Below are 23,508 nucleotides of genomic sequence, written 5' to 3'. Positions count from 1 at the left end.
TTCATCACCATCCGCATCACCATCCGCATCGTCCGTCTGCCTCTCGTCCAGCTCCAGACAATCGACTCCCAGCTTGCCAGCGAATCCCTGCCTGTTAATCTCCCCCAATGTCACTGTGGACACCGTCGCTGCTCTCGCGGTTTGGCCGCACGTCCTCGCTGCTGCCCAAGGTGGCCGTTCCGTTGTGCCGCTTCTCGACGGGGCTGTCGCCTGTCCAACGGCCGGCGATCGCATCCTCGATCCGGCCGCTTCCAGCGGCGAGAGGCGCCGTGCCTTTGTATCCAGTCTCGAAGACTCTCGGCTTGACAGGCAGTCGAACGCTTGTGACGAGCGAAGCGGCCCAGCCCGCCTTCCACCATGGTAAGAGTTCCTGACGAGCGACCTGCAGAGGATCGGTGCGGGTGAGCCGGGGCCCAATGCATCCCACGGATGGGACGCCGTGTGGTGGCGCACCCGGTTGAGGGGATATGAACCTGCTGTAGTCGACCGCCGTGGTGCCCAGGAGAGTTGTCCTGTCGAGGTCCCCAGATTGCCACAATGGAACGACTCGTCGTTGCCTTGAAGCGAAAGTGGTGTCGTTCGTGGCCGCCCGATTCTCATCCGAGAGCGATTAGGGCCGAGCTCAATGGCCAGAGCGAGGTGTTGGAACGCAGGGCCAGCGACAGGACCAGCGACAGGACCAGCGACAGGACCAGCGACAGGATCTAACGCCACTCAAATGCCCTGGCAGGCAAGATCTCATTCCACAAGGGCACCCAGAGACCGCACTTGACCCTGCCGCTCCCGTCTCAGTCCAGCAGCATTCCGATGACGGTTGCACTTCAGTTCTCGCAGCCGCTGGCGAGCGTCGTCACCCAGATCCAGCAAGACTTTCCCGAAATCAAGCGCATCAGCTTCTACAGCTTGACCTCGGACGGCAAGAACTTGCATTCCCGCTTCAGCTCGTCGACCTTGGTCCGCGAGATGCTTTCGACGGTCTCGCAGTCCGAAACAAAGGGCTTCCGCATCGAGCTCGACAACTTCAACGTCCTCGTGGCCTTGCCTACGCTGCTCGGTAAGCACACGCCGATCGGATCATGCAGTGACGGATAGCCATGCAGTGGGCCAGCAGGAGCCGTGCAGTGAGTGGGGGGATCATGCAAAGGCAGTCAAGCGGGAAATCAGCCGGCACTGCTTGATACAGGTTTCTCGGATGCAACAGCCAGCTCTGCCCTGGTCGACGACGGTACGTGCACAATTAGCGATACTAACGATCCATCACGTCGCACTCGCTAGAACGAGTGGAGCCGCTCAAGCATGAGCTGGCTTTCGTTGAAAAGAAGATCGAGGAGATGAATGTGGTCAAGGACCACTGCGACAAGATTGCCCACCGCTACTCCGAGTCGGTTCTGCGACTGTCGTTCGGCGGCTTGCTGGTGTACTGGGTTGTTGGCGTAAGTTGCAGAATCCTTTCTGTCGATGCTGTCGATGATGCCGATGGTGCTGATAGTGCTGATGTCGCCGACGTTGTGAGGGCAGTGTCGGTTCTGCAGCGAGTTTGGCTCAGGCAGAGAGGTGCCTTGGTCGGGCGAACAAGAGTTTGAGAGCGAGGGGTATGCCGGAGTACTGTGGGCTGCTGCTGCTGCTGGAGGGTGGTGGCGGGGCTATTGCTGCTGCGGACCACTCAGCACTCGCCGCGGGCTGCCGGAGAGGGAAGAGGGGGACATGAGCCCAGTGCTAATCGACACGTTCGCGACATTTCTGCGGCACAGATCCGGCTGACGTGGTGGGAGCTCGGTTGGGACGGTAGGTTTGATGCCGCACTCGCAAGGGGCTGAGGGGTGGTGGCTGTTTGGCGGCCTGCGGGGAAGGGGGAGATGGTGCAAGATCCCAGGCCATGCTCTTCGTCGCCGGTCTGCCGATATCGGTGCCGATGATGCCATGGACGGACGGTGTTGCTCGGTGCCTGCGTCTGTGCTCTCCTGTCTGAGGGCCAAAACTAACCTTGTGGCTGCTTTCGACGGCAGTGATGGAGCCATTTACGTACTTTTGTGGCATTGGATTTGCGCTGGCCACGTACGTCTGGTACATGCTGACCCGCCAGGAGTACACATACGACTCGCTCAAGTCGCTTTCGCAAAACATCAAGCTGAAGGAGATTTACCGCCAGCGCGGATTTGATGCGACCGAGTACGAACATCATGTCAAGCGGGCCGAGAAGCTCACTCACCTGATTGCCGAGATCCGTGCCGAATACGGCGAGGACGCGATCGACGAGCTCCGGGACCATCATCTGGCCAAGAAGAACGTCTAAGGAGCCGTATGCTGCTCGCTCGCCTGCCTCCCGCATCCTTGGTCTGCTCGTTTGCTTCTCCCATCCTTGGTCCTGCTCGTTTGCTTCTCCCACCCAATCGCCCATGTTTGCCTCGTGGCGCCTGCTTGCCACACAACCCACCAACACAGCCAAGCCGTTTTCACCAAGACGACGGCAGCGGCTTCTGGCGCAGGCGGTGTACAGTGCAGCAACGTGCCCGATGCTTTTTTCCCGCACGCCCTCAGGCATCTGTTGGTCTGGCGGACCAACCCGCTGGCTGCTTGAATAGACTGGCCCATTGGCCTTGACGAACGCTGGCGAGGAGGATGGAGTTGGTGGACGGCGAGATGGTTGTTGGATGGTTGGATGGCTGACTCGTTGGGGCTGCTGGTGTTGGGTTGCTGCTGGCCTGGATCAGATCCGATTGTCGCCCTCGTTCGGGTCTGAGTCACCGCACCAAGCAGATCCGCTGACGCAAGGCATCGACGCCGTGAAGGACCACAGTCGCAATCGACACAGCAACGGCCACAGCCACAGCGACAGCCACGGCGCCTTCGGGCTGTGGGTGGAGGCAAGGGGCGCCGGTCTCACCCACCGGCGCACACGCACCCTCCGCCAAAGTCGACGCGAAACCTTGTTGGTGTGGCACGCCATTGCGCGGCGCGGGGGAGGGAGCCACAGCCGGGCTGTGGGGCCTGCACAGCAGCGCGGGGCCGGCCGTGACCAATGGCAAGCTTTGTTGGCGACGCGGGGGTGCGTGTGTGGACGCGCGCCATGTGGCCGATGCGCGTTTAAGGCAGCGACGCGCACGCGTCGCACGCATCGCGCGCGTCTGTGGCCACGGCGCCTGCATGCGTTTAGCCGCCCACAGCGGCCAATGCTGTCGCCTCTTGCTGCTGCCGACTTGCTTCAACCTGCAACAAGTAGTAACTGCCTGGCAACTGCCTTGCAGTCGCCTTGCTGGCTCTGGTCTTTCGACTCTCGTTTTCCTATAAAACACGCCTTGCCCTCCTTCGTCCTCTGCACATCGTCTCACATCGTCTGCATATCGTTTGCATATCGTTTGCATATCGTTTGCATATCGTTTGCATTTCTCCTCCCTCGCCCAGACCCTTCCCAGACCCTTCCCAGACCCTTCCCAGACCCTTCCCACGGACTCCTCCCAATTCGGCCGCCATGAAGTTCATCTCGCTCTCGACTGCCCTGCTTGTCCTCTCGGGCTCCCTCGTCGCCCTCGCCGAGTCCATCGCCTTCACCAGCCCCAGCCAGGGTGATCATCCTGCCGCCGGCTCGCAGATCAACATCGCCTGGACCGTCGGCGCTTCTCCCGCCTCCGGCCCTGCCCTGAGCCTCGGCGACACCCTCACCTTCACCCTGACCCGTACCGTCAACGGCCAGCAGGCCAACCAGTACATCGGCACTGCTTCCCCCAGCTCCGGCCAGCTCGCCTACACCATCCCGAGCTCGCTCACCCCCAGCGCTTCTCAGGGCGACACCTACATCATGGCCAGCAACGGAAAGGGCTACTTCAAGGCCAGCCCCTTCTTCTCGGTCGACCCCGCTGCCCCTGCTCCTCCCCCGCCTGCGGCCACCACCAACGCCAACCCGCCCGCTCCGGCTCCCGTTCCCACCACCACCACCGGTGCTGCTCCCAACCCTCCTCCTCCTGGAACCAATGGTAACGATGTTGCACCCGTGGCCACTACCACCGACAACGCTCCCGCTCCCGGACCCACCAATGGCCCTGCTCCTGCTCCTGGCACAACTAACGCCCCTGCGCCTGCCTCAGCCGCCAGCTCGGCCTCTGGATCTGCCCCTGCCCCAGCTACCTCTGGATCTGCTCCCGCCCCCGCCACTGCCTCCAAGTCGTCCTCGGCCTCCGCCAGCGTCTCTGTCGGTGTCACTGCCCCCTCCTCCACTGGCAAGTCGGCTGCTGCTCCCCTCAAGGTCGGCGGTCTTGTTGCCGCTGCCGCCGCCGTTGCCGGTGGTCTCCTTATGCTCTAAGCGCCGGTGCTAGAAGCTGCGTCCTTTCGTCTCGCCCACCACCACCCCTCCTCAATACAGTCCGACTCGTCATAGAGCCCTTAGCGTCGTCTCTATCCTTTACTCCTTCGTTGGACCTGCGGCCAAGCCCCGATGGATGAATGTATTTCCTTCTGCGTTGCTCTGCTCTGCTCTGCTGTTTGGTGCCTGCTCTGATCGTTCATGATTCACTTTGACCCTTTGCTGTGTAGAAAGCTCCTCTCCCCCGCTACATCCTTGCCCTCGCTCTCACATGCCCATCTTTCATGTTTTTGGTACTTTTTAGTTATCCCGGCTCTCTGTTGCAGTGTGGGTTCTTACCACCCGCTCACTGTCGCATTGCCGATCACCATGACCTCACTTTTGCTCTTGTTGTACAGTCTCCCCTCCTACCGTTGTGCCGCCGCCTATTATCCCCCCCGCTTAGATGTAAAGATACAGTCCGTGCAGAAAAGAACGGGATGTGTCCCCGATATTTCCGGCTGAACTTGTGTGGTATTTGTCGATGGCTTTGGCTGCCTCGCCAGGGTGATCATACAGATGTACGTGCGATGTGTGAGAACTGCGTGTGCTTGGCAGTCGGGGATGGAGCAAATCCATGCTGATCCAATCGGGGTTGCGTCGATCGGCAATGACCGGCCAGACACAATCTGGGTCTGAGGCTTGCATATCCGAAGCTGCCCCTCAGCACGCCCAGATGCTCAGAGGCCCGATGGCTTGCTCGGCTCGTCCTGGAGCTCCAGCCGCGACTTTGGCTTCTCGCCCAGCACCACTGAGCCGATGGGGACCGCCAGAGACAAACAGCGTCAGCGATAGTGTCTTGCGAACGCCAATTCTGCCACGGACACAATACCCACCTCGCTTGTACATCATGTAGCTGAGATAGAGGAACGCGGGCGTCACGGAGATGATCACCGTCCAGCTGATGGAAATGCAGCGATTCATGAGTGAGTGGAGGGTCGAGTTAGTCCTTGGCCATCTGCCCAGCTGTGTAAGCAGCAGCAGAGGGACCATCTACTCCATCAGCGTCCTCCTTTGTGGGATCGCCGGCGTCGGGTTCCTTGCCGATGCTGACTCGCCATGGTGTGGTGTGGGCCAGCACGGTGGCATCGCTTCTGCCATCTCAACCGACCTTCTCCGCTTGTCCTTGGCAACGAGGTTCATGAAAAAGCTCATGGTTTCGGATGCGGTTGTGTCCAGGGGGTGCCAATGCGTGTCGTCTACGGTGCTTGCGGTCTCTGTCGTGCCTGCCAGCCGAAATCGATGTGGTCTGCGGGTCGCAACGCCGATCAGAGCGAACGGCGACAGGAAGATCCGGCGGGGCCAGCCAAGCCATGGCCGGCCGGCATCCCAGCCAGCCAATCCGCTGGCGGCAACCGCGTCACGTGCGTCGTGTTTCGCAGCAAAAAAAGTCTTGCTGCTCGCGGCAGAACGATGCGCCAGCGCCGGACCTCTGTCACAGATCCGATCATCCGACCGACCAACCAACCAACCGACCGACTGCACGCACATTCACCAGCCAGCATGGAAAAGGTAGCGACCGCGGACAGGAGACAGAGCGAGACGCGCACATCTGTTGTATATCTCTTGGATATCTATTGACAGAGAGAAAGCCGCCGTGCAGTGATCCGCTGGTGTGTTGACTCGGACAAGCGGGCTGCACCGGATCCTCCCATTAACCTGGCCAGCGTCTCTCCGTCCCAGGCCCAGATATTCTCAGACGTCTTCGAAGTGAGCGACATGGATCCTCATGGCAAGAAGTTTGACCGAGGTAGGCTGGGTCGCTGGCAAGGACTCGGCAGGAAGGATTCGCCATCTGGATGCAGGAAATGTCGCCGGATCAGCAGACAGGATCGCCGGCCATGCGACGGCGGCATTGAACATTGTGGATCGGCCGATGTAGTTTCCGCCGCAGCAGGCCACGCCGCCTGGATAATGATGTGCCCAGGAGCGGACTGATACGCCGGAGAATATCAGGCCGATGCCGATGCGTTGGGGCTGTTGTTAGCCCTTCGCCCTCCAGATTCACGATCCTGTCGGCCAACCAACAGCCTCGGAAGCGACCAGAGGACAGTCGAGCAGACCAGCAAAATGACGAACGGACAGGCAGACAAACAGATCGACAGGCAGACAAACAGATCGACAGGCAGACAAACAGATCGACAGGCAGATAGATAGACAGACGTGCCCTGGGCTTTGTGCGATCGGAGAACATGGATGACGATACGCTCGCCATCGACGATGCTGGTCATCAACCGCGGATCCATCGTGGGAGGCACCCTTCTCCAACAGAATGTGCACGGGAGGGCGATATCTGTGCTCAAAGCAAGCGATCTGATCTTGTCGGTTGCGCTATCGATGCTGACGCTACATTTCCGATCCACGCCGCCTCCATCCAACAACTCGGGCGGTCAGTGTCGCGAGTTATTGGCCAGAGTGAGAACATCGAAATGACCCTGACGTTGGATGTCAACTGCGAGCTCTACCCGATGAAAGTTGGCGAAAAGTTCACCTTTGTGCTGGCTCGGTCGCTCTCGCTGGACGGCTATGCCGATGACGCCAAGAAGGACTCTTGGCGGGACAATGGAGCCCAGCGATCCCTGGCCGATGACTTTGACTATGTCATGTACGGAAAGGTCTACAAGTACGACGATACCGCTGGTGCCAAAGTGTAAGCATTGCTGTCGTCCGCCCTGACTTGCGGGCGATTCCTTGTCTGCCGCTGCTTGCAGTAGCGCTCTCGGGATGCGCTTATCCGCGATGATACGCCATTCGATTCCTCCGATACGATCTCTCTTTGTGCCATGTCGCAGTCGACGGGCCAATGTCGACGGCGAGACCCAGCAGTTCGTGTGATTCTTGCGATTTCCGGTCTGGGCCCAGCCACAAACCGCTCCTTCCTCCGTCGATCCTCGGATGCTGACAATCATCTTGATCGCTTAGGTCGGTGTACGCTTCCTTTGGTGGACTTTTGATGCAGCTCTCGGGCGACTACCGCCCCCTGCAGGAGATCAACGTCGGCCAGAACCTGTACCTGTTGATGCGCAAGTAGACGCGCATGCCCATTCCGCCTCTGGATATCTTCCGCCCTATATTTTGTTTGAATCGACTTGAACACGCTCTGTATGACCGCCGCTTCCTGAGCCCCGCTCCGCATCGCACCAGCGAGTTGGCGGCAGCAGAGCCAGTCGAATATCCAGCGAGCATTTTTTTTCTTTTTCGGGCGAGTGCACCAGACAGAAAAGGAGTGGAGCACAGGCAGCCAGATCGGTCTTGGATGGGCTGCCCAAGTCCCGACAGCGAGTCCGGGTGTCGATGGCGTGGATGCAGCAGCAGCAACGAAAGGCCGATTGGCAGAGGCGACAAAACGCGCCGACGATGCACCCTTCGGATCTAGTAGTAGTAAACTCCATGCGCTGGAGGTGTCGCAGATGCATGGATGAGCCAGAGGCGATGTGGTCCGGCCATTGTGCGAGCGAGGCAAGCAGTCGCTGTGCATGAGCAGCTGAGAATAACGCACCTACGGCAACGCAGAATAGCGAATCCTGCCCATATAAACGAGTAACAGCCCAGACGGGTGAGGAAATCGGCAGCCAGACGGGTCAGTGACGGCAGTTAACTTGTGGCGAATCCTGCACGGCAGACGCAAACCCCTGGGCACTCTGGCGACTGGAGTTGTGCAAAGGCCGATTCATGCCGCTGCCTTCGCCTCGGTCGCTCACTGCTCCTGTCGCCTCCCTCGACCGTGTCCCGGGTGCTGCGGTGCTGCGGTGCTGCGGTGCTGCGGTGCTGCGGTGCTGTTGGGCCCCATCACTTACGTTCATGAACACATCCTGGGCAAGGTTGTCGGTGTCGGCGTCCCAAAAACAGCGACATCCCATCCTGAGAGAAGCGATTGCGGTGAGAATTGCAGGGTCGATGGCTCTGGCATGTGCCGAGGTGGCTGTGATGCTTGAATGGCGAAACAAAAGCGATATCTGCGGAATCTGGGGCCGCCTGAGCGACCATTTCGGGCGGACTGAGACCAACCTTACGCCTTCGCCTCTCATCTCTCCGATAACGACATTGACAACAAACTTGTATCTGGACAAGTCAAGCTCTGCGGATGGAATCAACCAGGATGTCAGGGCCTCAGCACCCTCGGCGTGAACGGTGTTGGAAGCAGCGTCCCCCCCTCCATGCAAAGACAAGGCGGCCTCATTCGCGAGACACACCCTTGAGCTTGTTCTTGATTTCGTCGGCGATCTCTCGGCTCAGCTGAGAGCACGAGTCTGGATGGTAGACGATGCCCGTAAGCCGATCGACCAGGATGGAGTGGATAAGCCGGGTGACGATAGCGGGTCTGAACCTGAGAAAAAAACGGATGACGAAGCGGTCGGCATGGGTACGTGAAATCGTGACAACCCCGGGCAGCCCGGCAGCCAAGGACGAGGACGAGGATCCAGCAATCGCCGCCGTGCCCAGGGATGGGCCAGATGTGCGTTGAGGATGCTGGATTCGTACTTTTGCTTAAAGTTCGGGCGAATCACGTATGAAGAGTCTTCGGCAGCCATCGGGCCTGAGCAGGGGGACAGCAACAGGGACAGGCTGGCGGATTGATGCTGGTGGGCAGCGGCTTGATGGAGCGAAAGTGGAGCCGCAAGGACATGCCACCGGGTGCTCTCGCTGGTCTCGCTCTCGCTGGTCTCGCTTTCCGGGACGGACAGTCACGTGCCATATACAGAATCGCCAGGGATATCGATGTTGGATTCCCTCCCCGCACTCTCCTCAGCAGGCGCATGCTACGGGCACTGCATCTTCTGGCTCCAGAGCACGGACCCACATGTCCAGCACAATCGCCGCGACTCTCGGCCTCGGGCATCCGGCGAGGCGCCGGCCGTGGACGCTGCTGCGTCGGAGGTGGCCGGGTCGCTGGCCTGGCTGTTGCCGTCTCCTCACGTGATCTGCCCTCAGAGCCGCCTTTTTTTCACAGCCGCCCAGGCTCGCTCTCGGCGGGATCTCGCAAAGACCCAGCCGCGACGCTGCGAGATTTCGACCGGGCCTGTTCTCAAGCGGACACCTGAGCCTCCCCCCTCCTGTCCAGATCAAGCTTGGGACGCAGCGTGGCCACCCTCTCCACGCGAGACAACTCTGCAGCCTCTGTCGAGACAGCTCTGCCCTAGATTCGGTCCCGACCCCAGTCCCACATCCGTGCCCGACACTGTTGCTTCCATCCGCCCAATGTCCTCTGAGAAGTGGCTGCCCCGCTACGAGGAGCTCGACGGCCTCATCTTGAGCGTCTTTACCGACTCGTCCAGGTCTCTGCAGCACGAACTCGGTGTCTTGCTCGAGGACAACCGCCATCGCATCGTCTCGTTCTTCAGAAACGAGTTTCATCAGCCCCGGAAACTGACTCGAGGTTAGCCACCATGATGCGGCGATTGGCGCCGCTGGTTGCTGATCGGGATGCGCCATTCGGATCGAGATGCGTTGTCCAGCGCTTGGATATGGCTCCATGCTGCCAGTGCGAGTTTGGGGTCCCCGAATGATGGCATCGCTAACCGCCACCGTCGTCTCCCTCCTGCAACCGATCCGTGCCCAGCCGATGTCGCTCGGGAAGAAAACAAGCCCACAGACACATACATCGAGTACGTCAATGTCTTTGGCGACATCCTCAAGGTCGACGGCCTCTACAACCTGCCCGCCGTTGCCTCGTCTTCGCGATCCCGGCTCGACAAGAACCCGCTCGAAGCCGGCATCTACATCTACCACGCAGACTCGCAGTACCTGATTGCGTGCTTGCTGCATCTGCTCGTCGGCTCGGCCGATGCACGGATTCCAGAGTCGACGCGCAAGCTGTTCCGGCACCATCTCGACGAGATCATCCAGCAGGTCCCGCAGGGCTTCCTGCAGCTTTGCCTCAAATACCTCTCTGCCCTGCACACCAGGATCTCGGCCCACAAGACCTCGGCGTCAGCGGCCGTTCCGGCTTCGCTGCCGGCCTCTCTAACGGCAGACGAATACAGGGCGCTTGTTAGCCTGCACGTCTCCAAGCTCGAGCAACAGAGCCTCGATGTCGCCAATCTCATCTTCCACCTGTCCTACTACGCCGATCTCTCCGAGTCCGATCTCCGAACCGTCGTCCAGACCCTCAAGTCGTACGAGGACCAGCCCGTATACGTCCTGTATCTCCTGAGCTCGATCCTGACTCTGGACAATCAGAGGACAGTCAGCTCGAACACGGTCTTCCAGCTGATCGACAATGCGGCTCTGTTTAGGTCCCCTGAGCTCCGCTCGGTCCTGGCTCTCAAGATCGGAATGCAGCTCTCCCAGCATCGCGCTGGCAACTCCAGCGGCGGCATAGACGACACGGTGCGGCGGTACATCGATATTGCCGTCTCCACGCCCATCTTCCGATATCTTGTTGGCGTCGTCGAGAACGCCAAGTCGGTGCTGGAGAAGGAGTCGCTTAGCCTGTTCCTGCAGCTGATCAAGGCCACCGTCGACAGCTTCCTGAAGAACATGGGGCGCACCATCTCCGACCTCAAAAACCGGAACGAAGACTCGCCCGAAAACTCCAACTTTGAGTATCTGCTCCGCCTGATCTCGACCATTCATGGGCAGGAGCCTGATTTTGGCGTTGACTATTGGAGAGACAGCCAGCTCTTCAACTTTGTCAAGTGGGCCCGTGGCCTGCGCTCCACGCTGCTGATCCAAGCCTATATCGACATGGTTGGCTCGATCGCCTGCGGCCCGCTCAGCGCCAACTTTGCCCTGACCTTTCTGGAGGAGCAGGGCCTGTGGAAGCTGCTCTTTCTCTCCCTCAACAAGCACACGGCCGCCTTTACCAACCCAACCACCAAGGGCAAGTCCATGGATCCCGAGGAGATCGAGACGATGCTGGCGTTCCTGCGGCTGCTCAAAAACGTCGTCACCCACTCGCCAGAGGCCCGCATCACACTCAACGAAGTCCAGCACTACCGTGCCGTCACTTCGCTCTTTGGGCTCCTTGTCTGCAAGATTTCGATCGAGCTCAAGGCTGCCCTCTTTGACACCGTCGCTGCCTTTGCCCTCCCCATCGAGCACGCTTCCCACACCGATATCACGCAGCAAATCTGGCTCTACATGGAGGACGCCCAGGTCATCTCGACGCTCCCACCGACCCAGAGTCAGAGCCATCCCCAGCCCCAGATCGAGGGTCTGCTCTACGACCTCGAGGAGACAGAGACCGCCTCCCAGACATACCCGGAGACCCTGGCCTTCATCCGGCTCATCAACAACCTGCTGCATCCACACAAATATGCCCTCAATGCGGTCACCTTCAACACCCTTGGCGCTGGGCACCGCGTCCCGGGCATCCGGCCGTACATTCTCTACATCATCAACAATGTGTTCTTGAAGCTGGATACGCGCCCGTACGCCAACAAGCCTGAGAAGTACACTCTCTACGACGCCTGCTTGACCCTGTTTGAGCGCTCGATGGTGAGCTTTGATTTCCGCAAGATGATCGTCGACCACGAACTTGCCATTCAGTCCGTCCCCGGCACGCCCGAGCAGATCGACCCTGTCGCCGACGCCTTCCAAACGGCTCTCACGCGCCACCCAGGCTTTGAGATCTACCGCCGTGTGCTCTCCCCCCCTGGCTCCGAGTTCAACCTGAAGCTCTTTGGCATCCTCAAGGCGAACTTGGAGACCCTCAATCAGACTGATCCAGCGGGCGAAGTCATCCGAAACTGCGTTCTTTTGGCCATGCGCATCGTCTACCGCATTTTGCAGGATCAAGATGCCTTCATCTCCGGCGCCATTCGCACCCTGATCGAGCTGAGGTCGATCGCAAGTCCCAAGGTGATTCTGGAGCCCCCAACTGTCGTTGACCTCAGCCAGTCGCTTGTCCAGCGGAGCGATGTGGTTGTGCACCTTGCCCGCCTCATCAACGTGCACGAGAGCCACGAGATCTGTCTGCTTTCGGTCCACATCATCAATGCCATCTCGCACACAAGTGTTTTTTCGACCATTGTTGGCGACGGCCACGTCCGAATCAACCGTCTTGTCAAGTTCCTGGCCGGGTCTGAGTACTTCCGCCAAATCATCTACGGATTTGTCGAGCGCCTGGAGCTTGAGGAGTCCGAGGAGCTCGAAAGCGAAGCCAATGTTCCCGAGGCGAATCTCACGCTCAAGGCTCCCGTCCGATCCGGCCTCGTCAACGACATCCGCATCGCCATCCTCGACTTGTTCCTGTCCAACGTCACAACGAACGTGCCGCCGCCCACGGTGGCCCACCTGCTGCTGGGCTACGACGTCAGCCGCCCGTTCTCGCAGACAAAAATCGTTGACCCCAACTCGCCAAATGCGACCATCTCGTGTCTGCACGTCATCCTCTCCTTGCTGGCACTGGACACGCCCTTCAAGGCCGATCGGACCGAGATCGACCGCCGCACCCTGGACTTGGACCAGCACGCACGCAAGGCCTTTTCCAACAACCACCCGCTGCTGAGTGAAAAGTGCCACGAGCTCATCTACCGTCTGTGCGCCAACCCACAGACCTCTGGACCCACCACCCGCTATCTCCGAACGCGCGAGTCCTTCTTCTGCAACCAGATCAAGGGCATCTACCTCGAGATCGAGGCAGCCAATCGCCCTGGCCATGACGGCGACACGGCCATGAACGGCAACTCGGCTCACTCAGAAAACATGCCCGTCAAGCTGGCGCAGCTCCACCGCAGGTCATGGCTCATGAAGTCGATCGCCCTCGAGCTGCACCTCACCTCAATCCGGCAACAAAAGAACTACACCCAGCGTGTGATCGATCTGCTGTTCAAGAGCCAGTCGCCCGAGGACAACCGAATGGACGAGGGCCGGGAGCAGCCGCTGCCTGTCATCCTCGAGCTGCTCAATTTCCTGGTCATCCGCTTCGATAACCTCGAAGAGAGCCCCATCTTTGGCGAAAACTATTTCAAACCCTCGCTTTACCACGAGTTCTTGGTGAGCAACTCTCGTGGCTGCCTTGTCTATGACATCCGAACTATCCACGAATACCTTATGCACCACCGCCCTGGCGGCAACGATATCCTCGGGATGCGTCAGGCAGCCAAGAGCATCCTGGCCAAGCTCGTGGAGCGCAATGCTGTGCGCGAGCTCTTCCACGCTAGCCAGGAGTGCATCAGCGCCTGGGCTCAAATCGTCAACACTACGCTGACCTCCAGCCTGGAGTGCATTGACCCCGAGACCCGCCACGAGATCCTGCGAGACATCCTCCGGGCGATCCTGGAGCGAGTTGATGCAACCGAAACCGAGACGGCCACGGCCGAGACCATGTCCGGGGTGGTGATCCATCTGGTCGCCAAGCTCCGCCAGAACCGCTATAGGACGAGCGGCCTTGGCGTCAGCGCCCCTGCCCAGCTGCAACCTTCGCACACAACTACTCCTTTCCGACTGCCCGAGTCGACTCACCGGGCCATCCTGGACGGCATCGTCAGGGGCATCACCCGGCCGGACTCGACCATGTTTATGCGTGGTAACTACTACGGCGCTCTTCTGCAGTACCTCGAGTATGCAATCATGCCCGAGCCTCGTCTCCTGTCCATCGGCTCCGATGTCAGCCTTCACAGCATCGAGAATGGCGGCGAGCGCATCTACGAAGTCATTTGCCGCGATGCCGTCGACGGCGACGCCATCTGGAAGACCGTCGCCTTTTCGGTCCTTGCCTCATTGGTCAATCTGCGCAACAAGAGCAGCAACAACCGCGGAGCCAACCGCGACTTGGTTGGCTTCTTGACTCGCCGCAGTTTCCTTCGTAGCTTTGTGGCCAACCTGGCAAAGGACGACGAAGTTCTGCAGCTTCTCATCCGCGACGGCGCCGAAGGTAGGCACTACGTATCTGCCGCGTACTGCGTGAGCCATTCCTGTGGTGCTCGCTGCGATCCGGCTCGACTACTTCATCAACGAGCGGCGCTGCACTGCCCATGACTGACACTCGGCGTATCACGCCCACGGCAATCAATTCTCTCCTGGCAGATCGCCTTGATGCCCTGTATATCTACGAAACCAAGATGACGCTGCTGCTGCGTATCGCCCAGACTCCTGAAGGCGCCGCAAGCCTGTTCGACTCTGGCATCATGGACACGCTCATCCGCCTCAAGTTTATCGATCAGCGTCCCGAAATCGACACCACGTCCCTTGGTAAGCTTCGTGCATTTATGGATGCGACTTTGTGGCTCCCTTATCGACGTTGCTCTCGGTCTTGCAGCCTCGTGCTTCGAACGCTCAGCGATCCGGCTGTATCTGGCCAACACTCTAACCCATGGATGCAACTGCACATCGAATCACGGCAATCAGATCTCAGCACCCTCTTCCCGGCCAAGGTTGAGCGTTACCAGATGGCACTTACATCGGCGCTCCGCCTGATTACCACCCTCGTCGAGCAACTCAGCGGCCGCAAGAGCATTGTCGACAAGATCGAGCAGTTTGTCCTGCAACACCAGAACGTCATCAATGTCATCATGCGCGACCGACGAAGCGTCGTCACCGTTGACTCGCTTAGAGAGCTGGACCAGATAACCACCATTCTGTCGTTCCTGTCGATCCGCTCCCGCGCTCTCGAGTCTGTGGTGAGTACCAGAGCCAAGCGGCATGCACGCACATCGATCACGACCCGAAGCGATAGTCGATAGTCGATAGTCGATCGGTAGATTCAGCTGCATCCACTGTCTATCTGCTGCTAGCATTCAATGGATCGTGCGTGCGATACCGGTGCTTGCAACCTTGCCCAGACTGACCCAACTGGCTTGCATGCTTTTTACTCCAGCTCCCCGGCAGCGGCCAGCACACCTTCCAGACCCTCATGACCGATGTGTTTGCCAGGTACTCTCTGCCTCACAAATGGCTGACTCAGCTGCGAGCTACCACCGACGTCGAAGTCTTCAAGCAGAGTGAGCGCTCCTCATGTAAGGCTCGCACCCTGTGCTCCCCGCCCTTGCTACAGGATCGATTGTACTCTGCTCCTATGCGATGTTTATCGCGCTCTTGTGAGGCGACAGGACATCGGTAGCTCCTTGGGACGGATCGCCAGACTGCCATGCAGGCACGACTTTGAGACCGATCTAACCTTTTTTGTTCCGACAGTGTCGGACACTGCCATTCTGCACCACGAGGCCATCACGGTCTCGCAGCAGATTTGCAGGAATGTCTTGATCTATCTCCAAGCAATCACTGACCCCGGAGGTTCGTTCTCGCTCAGCCCCGCTGCCCTGGCTCGCGAGCGGTGTTGAAACTGACCCGTGCATGAACTCCCACAGATCACCAGTTCCGGCCCTTCTTCAGTCCCTCACTTGCCCACGACGATGGGCGATATCAGAACTCTGGTATGCTGCTGCCGCATCATGTTAGCCATCCGCGCAAGTGAAAGTCGAGCTAATACGGGCTCAATCGCCTCCTAATCCCCTCCCTCTCCTGCCCTGTTCTCCAGACGGCCATCCTCCGCTCTCGGTCCTCTCGTCGCACCTGGAATATACCTTTAGCCAGTACAGAGTCGCAGTCAAACTCCACCTGGATCTGCAAAAGAAGCTCCTGAATCCCAGTCAACTCGAAGCTGGCGAGGTCGAAAAGGTATCACGGATGCACATTTATGTTCACATTCATGTTCACGTTCATGTTCATGTTCATGCTCGCACGAGCGCCGGATGGGCATTGGGGTGGTGGTTCGTTTCTCGGTGGCCCACTGACCATGGCACTGCTGTTCCCAGATCATCTTGAAAAGCGGTGCCCTCAAGGAAGGTCTCACCAAGGCACAGAAGGAGGAGATCTGCCAGCTCGAGCTGCAGAGCGTTGTGAAGCAGGCCCGACGAAAGATATCGTCATCGATCTGTGAGTCTCGGCACGCAATCGCAACCGCAACCGCAACCGCAGACCCTGTCCTGTCGACAACATATTCGGCGGGAGTGCCCCTCCCTTGAGCCCTTGTACTAACTCAACAGCACTCGTTCTCTCCGTGGCGATCGCTGCATGCGGTGGCAAGTGATCATCGAGCATCTCCTGCTGCTGCTCTGGAGACACCTCAAGTACTTCCTGTCGTCGCCCTCAAAGAAGCCTCACGAGCTGCTCCGAGTGTCGACGGCCCCAGACAGCCGCGACACTATCCGTGAGACCATGGCACAGCGAAGCGAGGCTGCCCGGACCCTCGTCCCGCTGCTCAAGTCTCTGCAGGAGCTCGATCTGGTGGGTAGATCGGCGTGCGCCGTTTGCTGCCCTGAGCGTGGTCCCTGGCATGCCCATGTGCCGCACCGTTTCTCGTGCCAGTCAGGCTTGCTGATGCTTTACGCTATAACCAACCCCCATTCTCCTCACTTTCTCCAGGACGACTCCTTGATCAAGCATGCCTCTGAGCGGGCGGCTTTGAGCCAGTCCATCTCCCGCCAGATCATCAGTCTTCTGCAGCCGCAACAGTGAACCTCTCACTCGTGGGTGCGGGATGTGGATGGTGGTCCCTTTGCAATGCACTGTCGCCAGAACTGCCAAAGAAATATGATCTCTCTTGCGACCCCGAGTCACGCACATCCATTTTTGGCCTCCAGACAGACACATCGTTCATTGCGATATCACCGATCGATTTGAACAGCCCAGCTCTCTTGCGCTCAACCGTGGCGGAAACGCGATGGAGCTCTGACTCCGAACTGGTCTGGGTATTCCTTGTTCTTCCAGAGTGCACCGAGGATATTGGCCGACAACGCAGCCACGAATGAAATCGAGACGGGAGTGACATTCACCATGTCAATGCGCATGATCAAGGTGTTGAGCAAGCAAAGCGAGGGGACGGACAATCAAAGATATACGCGGCGATGACAGAACCAAGGATGAGGGGGGATGTGTGTCGAGAGACACCAGTCCCGACGACGCTATGATCCCATCAGGTCCTCAATGGCATCGCGTAGATACCACTCGAGGTCTTCGGGCTGGCCCTGTCCGCAGCAGACGCTCAGCTTGCCGCCACGCAGGTCCGAGATCGACAGATCCTCCAGCCGTGCCTCGGGCCCGGTTTCGTGTGCGAGCTGTACCAGCATGTCCCGGGCCCGTGCCGAGAAGCTGGGCCCGTCGGGCACATCGACCCAGTCTTCGGAGCCGTGGTAGCCGTTGGGAGCACCAGGGGGCGAGTGATGCAGGCGCAGCTCCGACTTGAGCACCCCGGCAAATCCCGAGCCGCAGTGCGACTCGGAGACGTCGTAGATCGACGACGAGATGCTGTTTGCTCCTCCGTTGCGCCAGCCCATGCGGTGGTAGCGCGGAAAGTGGTCGCTGGATGGCTCGGAGAAGCTCATCTGCGAGTCGAGGCCGAAAAAGACGCCCCGCAGGCTGCCGACAAGGCTCTCGCCCAGATCCTTGGCGAGCTCGACCGAGCCGCAGGCCTCCACGCCGTAAATAAACTCCAGGACCTCGTTGGTTTCTTCGGCCTCGCGCTGCTTCTCTTCGATGACGCCCCATGCCGTGTCGACAATCTGGTCCACAATCGACTCGGCCAGGCACTTGTTTCTCCGCCGCTCGTGCACAAAGTCCAGCCACATCTGGAAGGCTTGGTGCTTTTGTTTCTGGAGCCGGCTCTTGACAAACGCTTTGGCCTGGTTGACTTGGGCAAGGACCTTGGAGGGCACAATCTCGGCCAGGTTCAGCTGCGGCGACAAGCTGAAGGGGCTGTCCAGGATGATGCGCAGGATGGACGGCGAGAGGGACTGCGGCTCGACATCCTTGGACTCCTGCATCGCTGGCACGCAATCGTCGCCCAGGGTAAGGACCTTGGAATTGAGTCGCCACAGGATCGGGTTGCGCTCGGGAAAGTACAGCTCCTCCCATAGCGTAAACGACGACAGCACTTGCTGGCTGAAGGACGGCCTCAAGACATGTCGATGCATCCACACTTCGTAGCAGCAGTGTGTCGACGTGCAGCGCTTTGCGGTGCCCGCCGGCACAGACGGGTGGGAATAGCCGGGGGACATGTCCGCCGAATGAAAGCTGAATGACGGGTAGCTGGGTGGCGCATGGTGGTGGTGAGACGGGTAGTGCAGGTCGTGCATCGATTCTTGCTCATCGTACGGATAGAACCGGTCGTGGGAATAGCTGTTCCGCGAGGGCTGCTTGCATGTGCACAATGGCAGCGGCTTTTGATAATTGACGTTCTTGAATGTGATCGAGTAAGTCTTGATGGTGTGCCACACCGAGAGCGTTCGTTCGCGGAGGTTGATGCTCTGTCGCTCGTACTGACCGATGGGGTCAACAAAAGAGGGAGCAAGCAACAGTGAGAGTCGGAAGGCGGGGATTGCTTGACAAGTGGCCATCGCGGCGGCTGCGTCAGGCTGACTCGGCACAGTGCATACCCACCTCATTGTTGCATAAAAAGTCACCGTAGCTACCGTATCCGGAGGCAACGCGGCCCAAGAAGGCCAGTAGCCGGTCGTTGTACTCAAAGTCGTTGGGATATTGCATAACCAGATAGTGCAAGCACGTCAAGAACAGAATAAATATCCTGCATCGGGCGGATGCACAGGTGTCAGTGTCGAAGCTAGTCTCATGCACACGCGGTTCTCCCCCCCCCTACATGACTCGAGCTCCCTCGCAAGCTGCTTCAATCCAATAGCAACAGCGGTGCGCGGTGCTTACGGAGACGCCGCTGGCGGTATCTGCGTCGGATTTGTGCTGGCTATGCTGGCAGAAATCGGATTCGACCCAAACATGCCAGCAGCCCCGCCAGCCAAAGTAGAAGCCGAAGAATAGGGCGAGTGGCTGCTAGACCCGCCGCCCCCCGGAGAGCTTTGAGACGTTGGCGATAAGGGCGGATACTCGTTTCGGGCATTGAACGGATGTCCAAAGGCCACCCACTCGCGCTCAATCAGGACGCGAAGGCCCTCGATTGTGCGGTAGTACGGATCGAGCAGAATCTGTGCCAGCGAAACGAGCTGCGTGGTTCTGTCCCATCCGTCGCTGCAGTGCTGCAGAAGGTAGACACGCCGGCGATGTGATGGTTATTACAGATGCAGGATATGCCCTGTTGGTCTGACCCGATCCGATCCGATCCGACTTGGCTTGACGACCAGCCAGCAAAAGCTATAACACCCGGCTCGGCGGCGTGGCAACTTACCACAAGGATACTAGCTCGCGAGTCGACTATCTTTCCGATCATTCCATCTTTTCCGCCAGCGGCTTTGAGGAGATCAATGACGTGCGTGATCCAACCCGAGGACTCCAATGCGTTGGACCACACTGTCGGCGACGTCGACGTCGATATCATCTTGCGATGCGAAATGGTTACGACCACGTTAATATCCCGCACGTTCAGTTGGCAAAGTGCTCGGGAGCACCAGAACAGGCCAGAGCCGCCAACGACTGCTTGCGACAAGATAGGGTGAGCCCTGCCAGCAGCCACCAGGGGACGGCGCACAGGCGCTCCCTGTCCATCATCGCTACCTTGAGCAGATTCTGGTGCGATGTTGCGATTGTGTGTATGTTGGGCAGGCTGAGGAATGCCAGCTGCGTCGAAGGCGGATAGTTGGCTGCGAGGATCGACCGAGACGGGTGAGCAAACAAAGACGGTTTGGTAGAACTCGGGGAGATGTGATTCGACAGTCGGTCTCTGCAAAGCCAATGCAAGCGCAGTTCATCATCACAGGAAGTCAAGCAAGCTCGGACAAGCCCGACTTGCCTGTGTTCTCGAATCCACCACCAACTCCGATGTTGCCGAGGGCTTGTGCAAAGCCTCGAGCATCCAAGATCCAGAACGGCGGATAGCTGCTGCCACCGGCGGTCGAGCCCGAGGCCGTGCTCGCTCCGCCCTCATTGGCGCCGTCAAAGTCGTCGTATGGATGGCAAAAGGTGGCTCGGTAGTCCTGCTGCACCGCCTTGATGATTTCCGAGATCAAGAGCTCATCCTGGGCCGAGCGATTGCCCAGGATCCCGGTCAGCGGCTGAGCGAGAATGGGAAGACAAAGTCAGTGCCTGGAGCAACGACCTCACCCCGGAGGCCGCCGAGGCTGAAGCAGGACCATCTGCCTGTACAGCAAATCCAAAGCCAAAGCCGTGCTCGACCGACACTTTGCCGACAGCAGTACCTGTGACGACCGCACAATCACTTGGTGGAAGGCGGCGTTCTTCCAGCACACACTCGGAAAGCGCCCTCGCACCCGATAGCTGCTGAGCGACTGGAAAAACTGGAGATTGGCCAGACTCCGCACGTTTCCGGCAGAGGTCTGGTTGATGAGATTGAAGGGCGTAGGTGGATAGGTGAGTTGGTTTTGGGGGGACAGCGGTGAGTTGGCATAGGACGATGACGGCACGGGAACGATATGAACTGCTGGGTAGCTCGTCGAGACGGAGAAATCGTGGTTGACAAAGCACCGCATCCTGGACAAGGGGATGGAGAGTCGCAGTAAGATACCGCAAGGCATATCAAGTGGCTTTTGGCGGCCAAGCGAGCAAGATATGGACGTTTGCGCAAGGAGCACACGCTGGTGGAAGTAACCGCGGCCCAGACAGGACATGGCGCGGCGCACCCTACCAGTTCTTCCCGAAGCGCATCCGTTGAAACTCTTTGGCCGAGTTGTAGCCACCTTCCCAGCCGAGATCCAGCTTGGGTGCCTTTGGACCACCCTTGACAGAGCCTCCCGGTCCGTTCAGCTGCCTCGATGTCCGATCGAGCCCGTTAGCCTTGGAGGCAGACGGATCCAGGGAAGTTGAGGAGTGGTCCTCGAGCGTCCACCAGTCCTGGAAGACATCCCGCACGACCTTGTCTTCGTCTGCAAAGATGACATCGTTCAGTGGCGACGATGAGGGCGACAGCAGATTTGGATTGGGCTGGTTCTTGAGGTGGCGCACAATCTGGAAGGCAAAGGTCTCGTCGAGCGGGCCAGAGGGCTTCATGACCCTGAGCAGCTGCTGGTAAAAGTCGGTGCATGTCTTTGAGTTGTAGGAGCCCGAGGACGCCATGGCCGAGTGCGAGAGCGAGAGCGAATCAGATGCGCTGGTCGAAAGGGAACGATGGCCCGAGAAATGGATAATGTACTTTGTTGGCAGGAACCGCAGCGTGAGCGTGACCTCGGAATGGCCGAGCTCGACCTGAGCGTCACCACAACAGGGCAGAGGAGTTGTGTCAGTCAAGATGGCACAAGCTGGTCTGGTGGAAGGCGCAGCCAGTCGGGATGATGGCATGCAGGAGGGGGGACGATAGCGAGATGTCCTCGAGCATCAATGAGCACGCATCTATGCGGGATGAAGACGACCGCGGTTCTGATGCGGCAAGATAGCGACGGAACTGAAGAGGTCGATCGGGCACATTGGGCCGACGAATCGTCCAGAGACAGCTCAAACAGACATTGGAATCGGGGGTGGCCATCTGTCGAGCATCCACGGCAAGCCATCGGCCGACAAGACACGCAGCGATGGGCCGCCAGTTACCTGGGAAATCGCCATGACGGGTATGTAGAGCTCCTTGGTCATGCCGAGCGGGCTCGCGGGCGAGTAAATCTTGTAGTTGGTCAGGACGAGCTTATGCGCGGCAGCGGGCGAGGCTCTGGACCGCCGCCCAGCCGGTTCGGTGAATGCATACGGGTCCTGCAACCGCAGCGGAGCGGCAGGGACGGTGGCGAGCGAGACGATGTTGACGAAATCGGAGCCGCGTGTGGTGGTGGTGCTGTTGCTGGAGATTTCAAATGCGCCGTTCGAGGAGGATGTGCCGTTCAGCGCCGAGGCAGCCTTATCCGAAGCCGCCTCCCATATCCGAACCTGAGGCGGAGTCATGAAGGAAGGACCGGGGTGGCAAGAGCGGTGAGCCCGGGCATCTCGGGCGAATACCGAGCGAAGCGGACAGGGCGGGGTCGATGGCCAACGAAGGCCATGATGCTGGAGGGCTCTCTGCTCCAGGACCAACGAGGCAAGCCTGCTCGGTCGACTCTGGACCCACCGCCCAGGCGACGGAGAGCGGCAGCAGATGCATGATGCTCTGACAAGCAGGTGAAGCGGCGCTGACGCAGATCCAAAGCAAAGTCCATTTTGCACGGCCGACTGCGGGATCGGAATTGCAAATCGGAGAATCCACCTACATGACCCGTCGCGGTCCAGACGATGTGCTCGCCAGGGAGCAGACTGATTTGGTTCATGTGCACGGATCGAGCAGGACTGAAGGAAGATGGATGGACCACAGGAGGCGGCGGCAGGTGGGCGATGATGGCCAGAGAGGGAGAGAGGAGAGAGAGAGGGATGAGAAGGCAGTCGATGGACGGCGGCGGGGCAGATCCGGCATATGGCCAGGACGGCGCTCTCGGCGAGAGGGGCGGCGAGGAGGCAGCGAGCGCGACGGCGGCCAGATCAAGACCCAAACGGGCTGCAGCAACGATCGCTCTCGACACAGAGATGGTGATCTGGAAGGAGGGATATGCGGAGAAGCCCGGAGAGATAGGCAGTAAGAGTGGTGATGGGTGTCTGCTGTTCGAAGACAGCGAGACATATCAGCGGCAACCCTCTGCCGGATGGCAACACCGTGGGAGCGAGAAGAACGACGAGAACAGCGTCTGGACATTCGGGAGCGGACATGAACTGCATTTGATGGGCAACAAGCAAGAGGCAAGCTCCCGGCCGAAGCCCGGCCGCCAGGCGCAAGCCGCCGTGCTCGATATCCGGCAGCACCAGACACTCGATAGCTCCGGTATGCCGTGTATTGAACAATGCCGTCGGATCCGCCGCACGGCGACGCTGGAACGAACAGCTTGCATTCATGAGGACTGATGGAATTGTTGCGGTGTGGCTGCCATGACGGCTGGGGATGAAATGCCTCAGGCGCTGCCGCTGGATTGTCTCGGCGTGGGCCAGTTTCATAGACGGGAGACATCGATTCTCTCGCCATGGGCTGTTATGTATGCGGAAGTTGCTGCAAGTGCCGAATTGCTATATTTTGCGCAAGAATACAGATATACACATCAAAACAAGCTTAGAAACAGGGATCGAGATCGACCAGGCCATGGTACTTCAGAGCGAAAGTGGTAGACTGACACAGGGCATACCAAAGGAAGGCGGGGAGTAGGTTGGGATCGGATCGGATCGGATCGGATCGGATATGGACTAGACCAGGCAAGAGATCGTCCAAGGTGGAGCACAGTAGAGGAGAGAGCTACTCGGAGAGGAATTATTCCAAGGCAAAAGGCTGTGGGAACGCGCAAAGCCCGGTGACGGGTGTCCCTGCCAAG

General features: G+C 59.1%; 7 protein-coding genes across 7 annotated transcripts; 5 read left to right on the top strand and 2 right to left on the bottom strand.

Moving 5' to 3' along the window:
• Window positions 1–498: 498 nt before the first annotated feature.
• On the top strand, window positions 499–2,605 carry BJ171DRAFT_487443 (uncharacterized protein). Its single transcript, XM_053109289.1, has 5 exons — window positions 499–655; window positions 680–1,054; window positions 1,276–1,433; window positions 1,752–1,785; window positions 2,007–2,605. The coding sequence occupies exons 2-5, from the start codon at window positions 808–810 to the stop codon at window positions 2,291–2,293; spliced, it is 726 nt and encodes a 241-aa protein (XP_052970901.1). The 5' UTR covers window positions 499–655; window positions 680–807; the 3' UTR covers window positions 2,294–2,605.
• An 864-nt stretch (window positions 2,606–3,469) lies between these two features.
• BJ171DRAFT_577171 (uncharacterized protein) lies at window positions 3,470–4,297 on the top strand (the record flags this gene model as incomplete). Its single annotated transcript, XM_053113790.1, has 1 exon — window positions 3,470–4,297. One exon carries the CDS (start codon window positions 3,470–3,472, stop codon window positions 4,295–4,297), a length of 828 nt encoding a protein of 275 aa, XP_052970900.1.
• Window positions 4,298–4,477: 180 nt separating this feature from the next.
• Window positions 4,478–5,087, top strand: BJ171DRAFT_168982 (uncharacterized protein). Its single transcript, XM_053105942.1, has one exon. The coding sequence runs from the start codon at window positions 4,582–4,584 to the stop codon at window positions 4,918–4,920; it is 339 nt and encodes a 112-aa protein (XP_052970899.1). The 5' UTR covers window positions 4,478–4,581; the 3' UTR covers window positions 4,921–5,087.
• Window positions 5,088–5,764: 677 nt separating this feature from the next.
• BJ171DRAFT_487436 (RNA polymerase) lies at window positions 5,765–7,477 on the top strand. The gene is made up of 4 exons (XM_053109288.1): window positions 5,765–5,848; window positions 6,020–6,086; window positions 6,731–6,986; window positions 7,259–7,477. The coding sequence occupies exons 1-4, from the start codon at window positions 5,840–5,842 to the stop codon at window positions 7,365–7,367; spliced, it is 441 nt and encodes a 146-aa protein (XP_052970898.1). The 5' UTR covers window positions 5,765–5,839; the 3' UTR covers window positions 7,368–7,477.
• On the bottom strand, window positions 7,478–8,990 carry BJ171DRAFT_487434 (flagellar inner arm dynein light chain). Its single transcript, XM_053109287.1, has 6 exons — window positions 8,819–8,990; window positions 8,530–8,663; window positions 8,345–8,414; window positions 8,134–8,197; window positions 7,836–7,860; window positions 7,478–7,731 (listed from the first exon to the last, which is right to left on the bottom strand). The coding sequence occupies exons 1-6, from the start codon at window positions 8,866–8,868 to the stop codon at window positions 7,709–7,711; spliced, it is 366 nt and encodes a 121-aa protein (XP_052970897.1). The 5' UTR covers window positions 8,869–8,990; the 3' UTR covers window positions 7,478–7,708.
• Window positions 8,991–9,161: 171 nt separating this feature from the next.
• BJ171DRAFT_595275 (nucleoporin Nup186/Nup192/Nup205) lies at window positions 9,162–16,850 on the top strand. Its single transcript, XM_053114585.1, has 11 exons — window positions 9,162–9,713; window positions 9,897–14,156; window positions 14,309–14,473; window positions 14,630–14,901; window positions 15,099–15,237; window positions 15,416–15,514; window positions 15,589–15,654; window positions 15,759–15,898; window positions 16,036–16,156; window positions 16,308–16,507; window positions 16,646–16,850. The coding sequence occupies exons 1-11, from the start codon at window positions 9,536–9,538 to the stop codon at window positions 16,736–16,738; spliced, it is 5,733 nt and encodes a 1,910-aa protein (XP_052970896.1). The 5' UTR covers window positions 9,162–9,535; the 3' UTR covers window positions 16,739–16,850.
• On the bottom strand, window positions 16,851–22,661 carry BJ171DRAFT_487431 (uncharacterized protein). The gene is made up of 10 exons (XM_053109286.1): window positions 22,369–22,661; window positions 21,725–22,051; window positions 20,829–21,385; window positions 20,383–20,674; window positions 19,977–20,238; window positions 19,742–19,827; window positions 19,416–19,565; window positions 18,938–19,266; window positions 18,659–18,803; window positions 16,851–18,537 (listed from the first exon to the last, which is right to left on the bottom strand). Exons 1-10 carry the CDS (start codon window positions 22,423–22,425, stop codon window positions 17,185–17,187), a joined length of 3,558 nt encoding a protein of 1,185 aa, XP_052970895.1. The 5' UTR covers window positions 22,426–22,661; the 3' UTR covers window positions 16,851–17,184.
• Window positions 22,662–23,508: the final 847 nt, after the last annotated feature.

The sequence above is a fragment of the Polychytrium aggregatum genome (genome assembly GCF_025602895.1).
Source record: "Polychytrium aggregatum strain JEL109 chromosome Unknown BJ171scaffold_3, whole genome shotgun sequence".
NCBI classification, from domain to species: Eukaryota; Fungi; Chytridiomycota; class Chytridiomycetes; order Polychytriales; genus Polychytrium; species Polychytrium aggregatum.
This window is presented reverse-complemented; position numbering and strand designations above follow the sequence as displayed.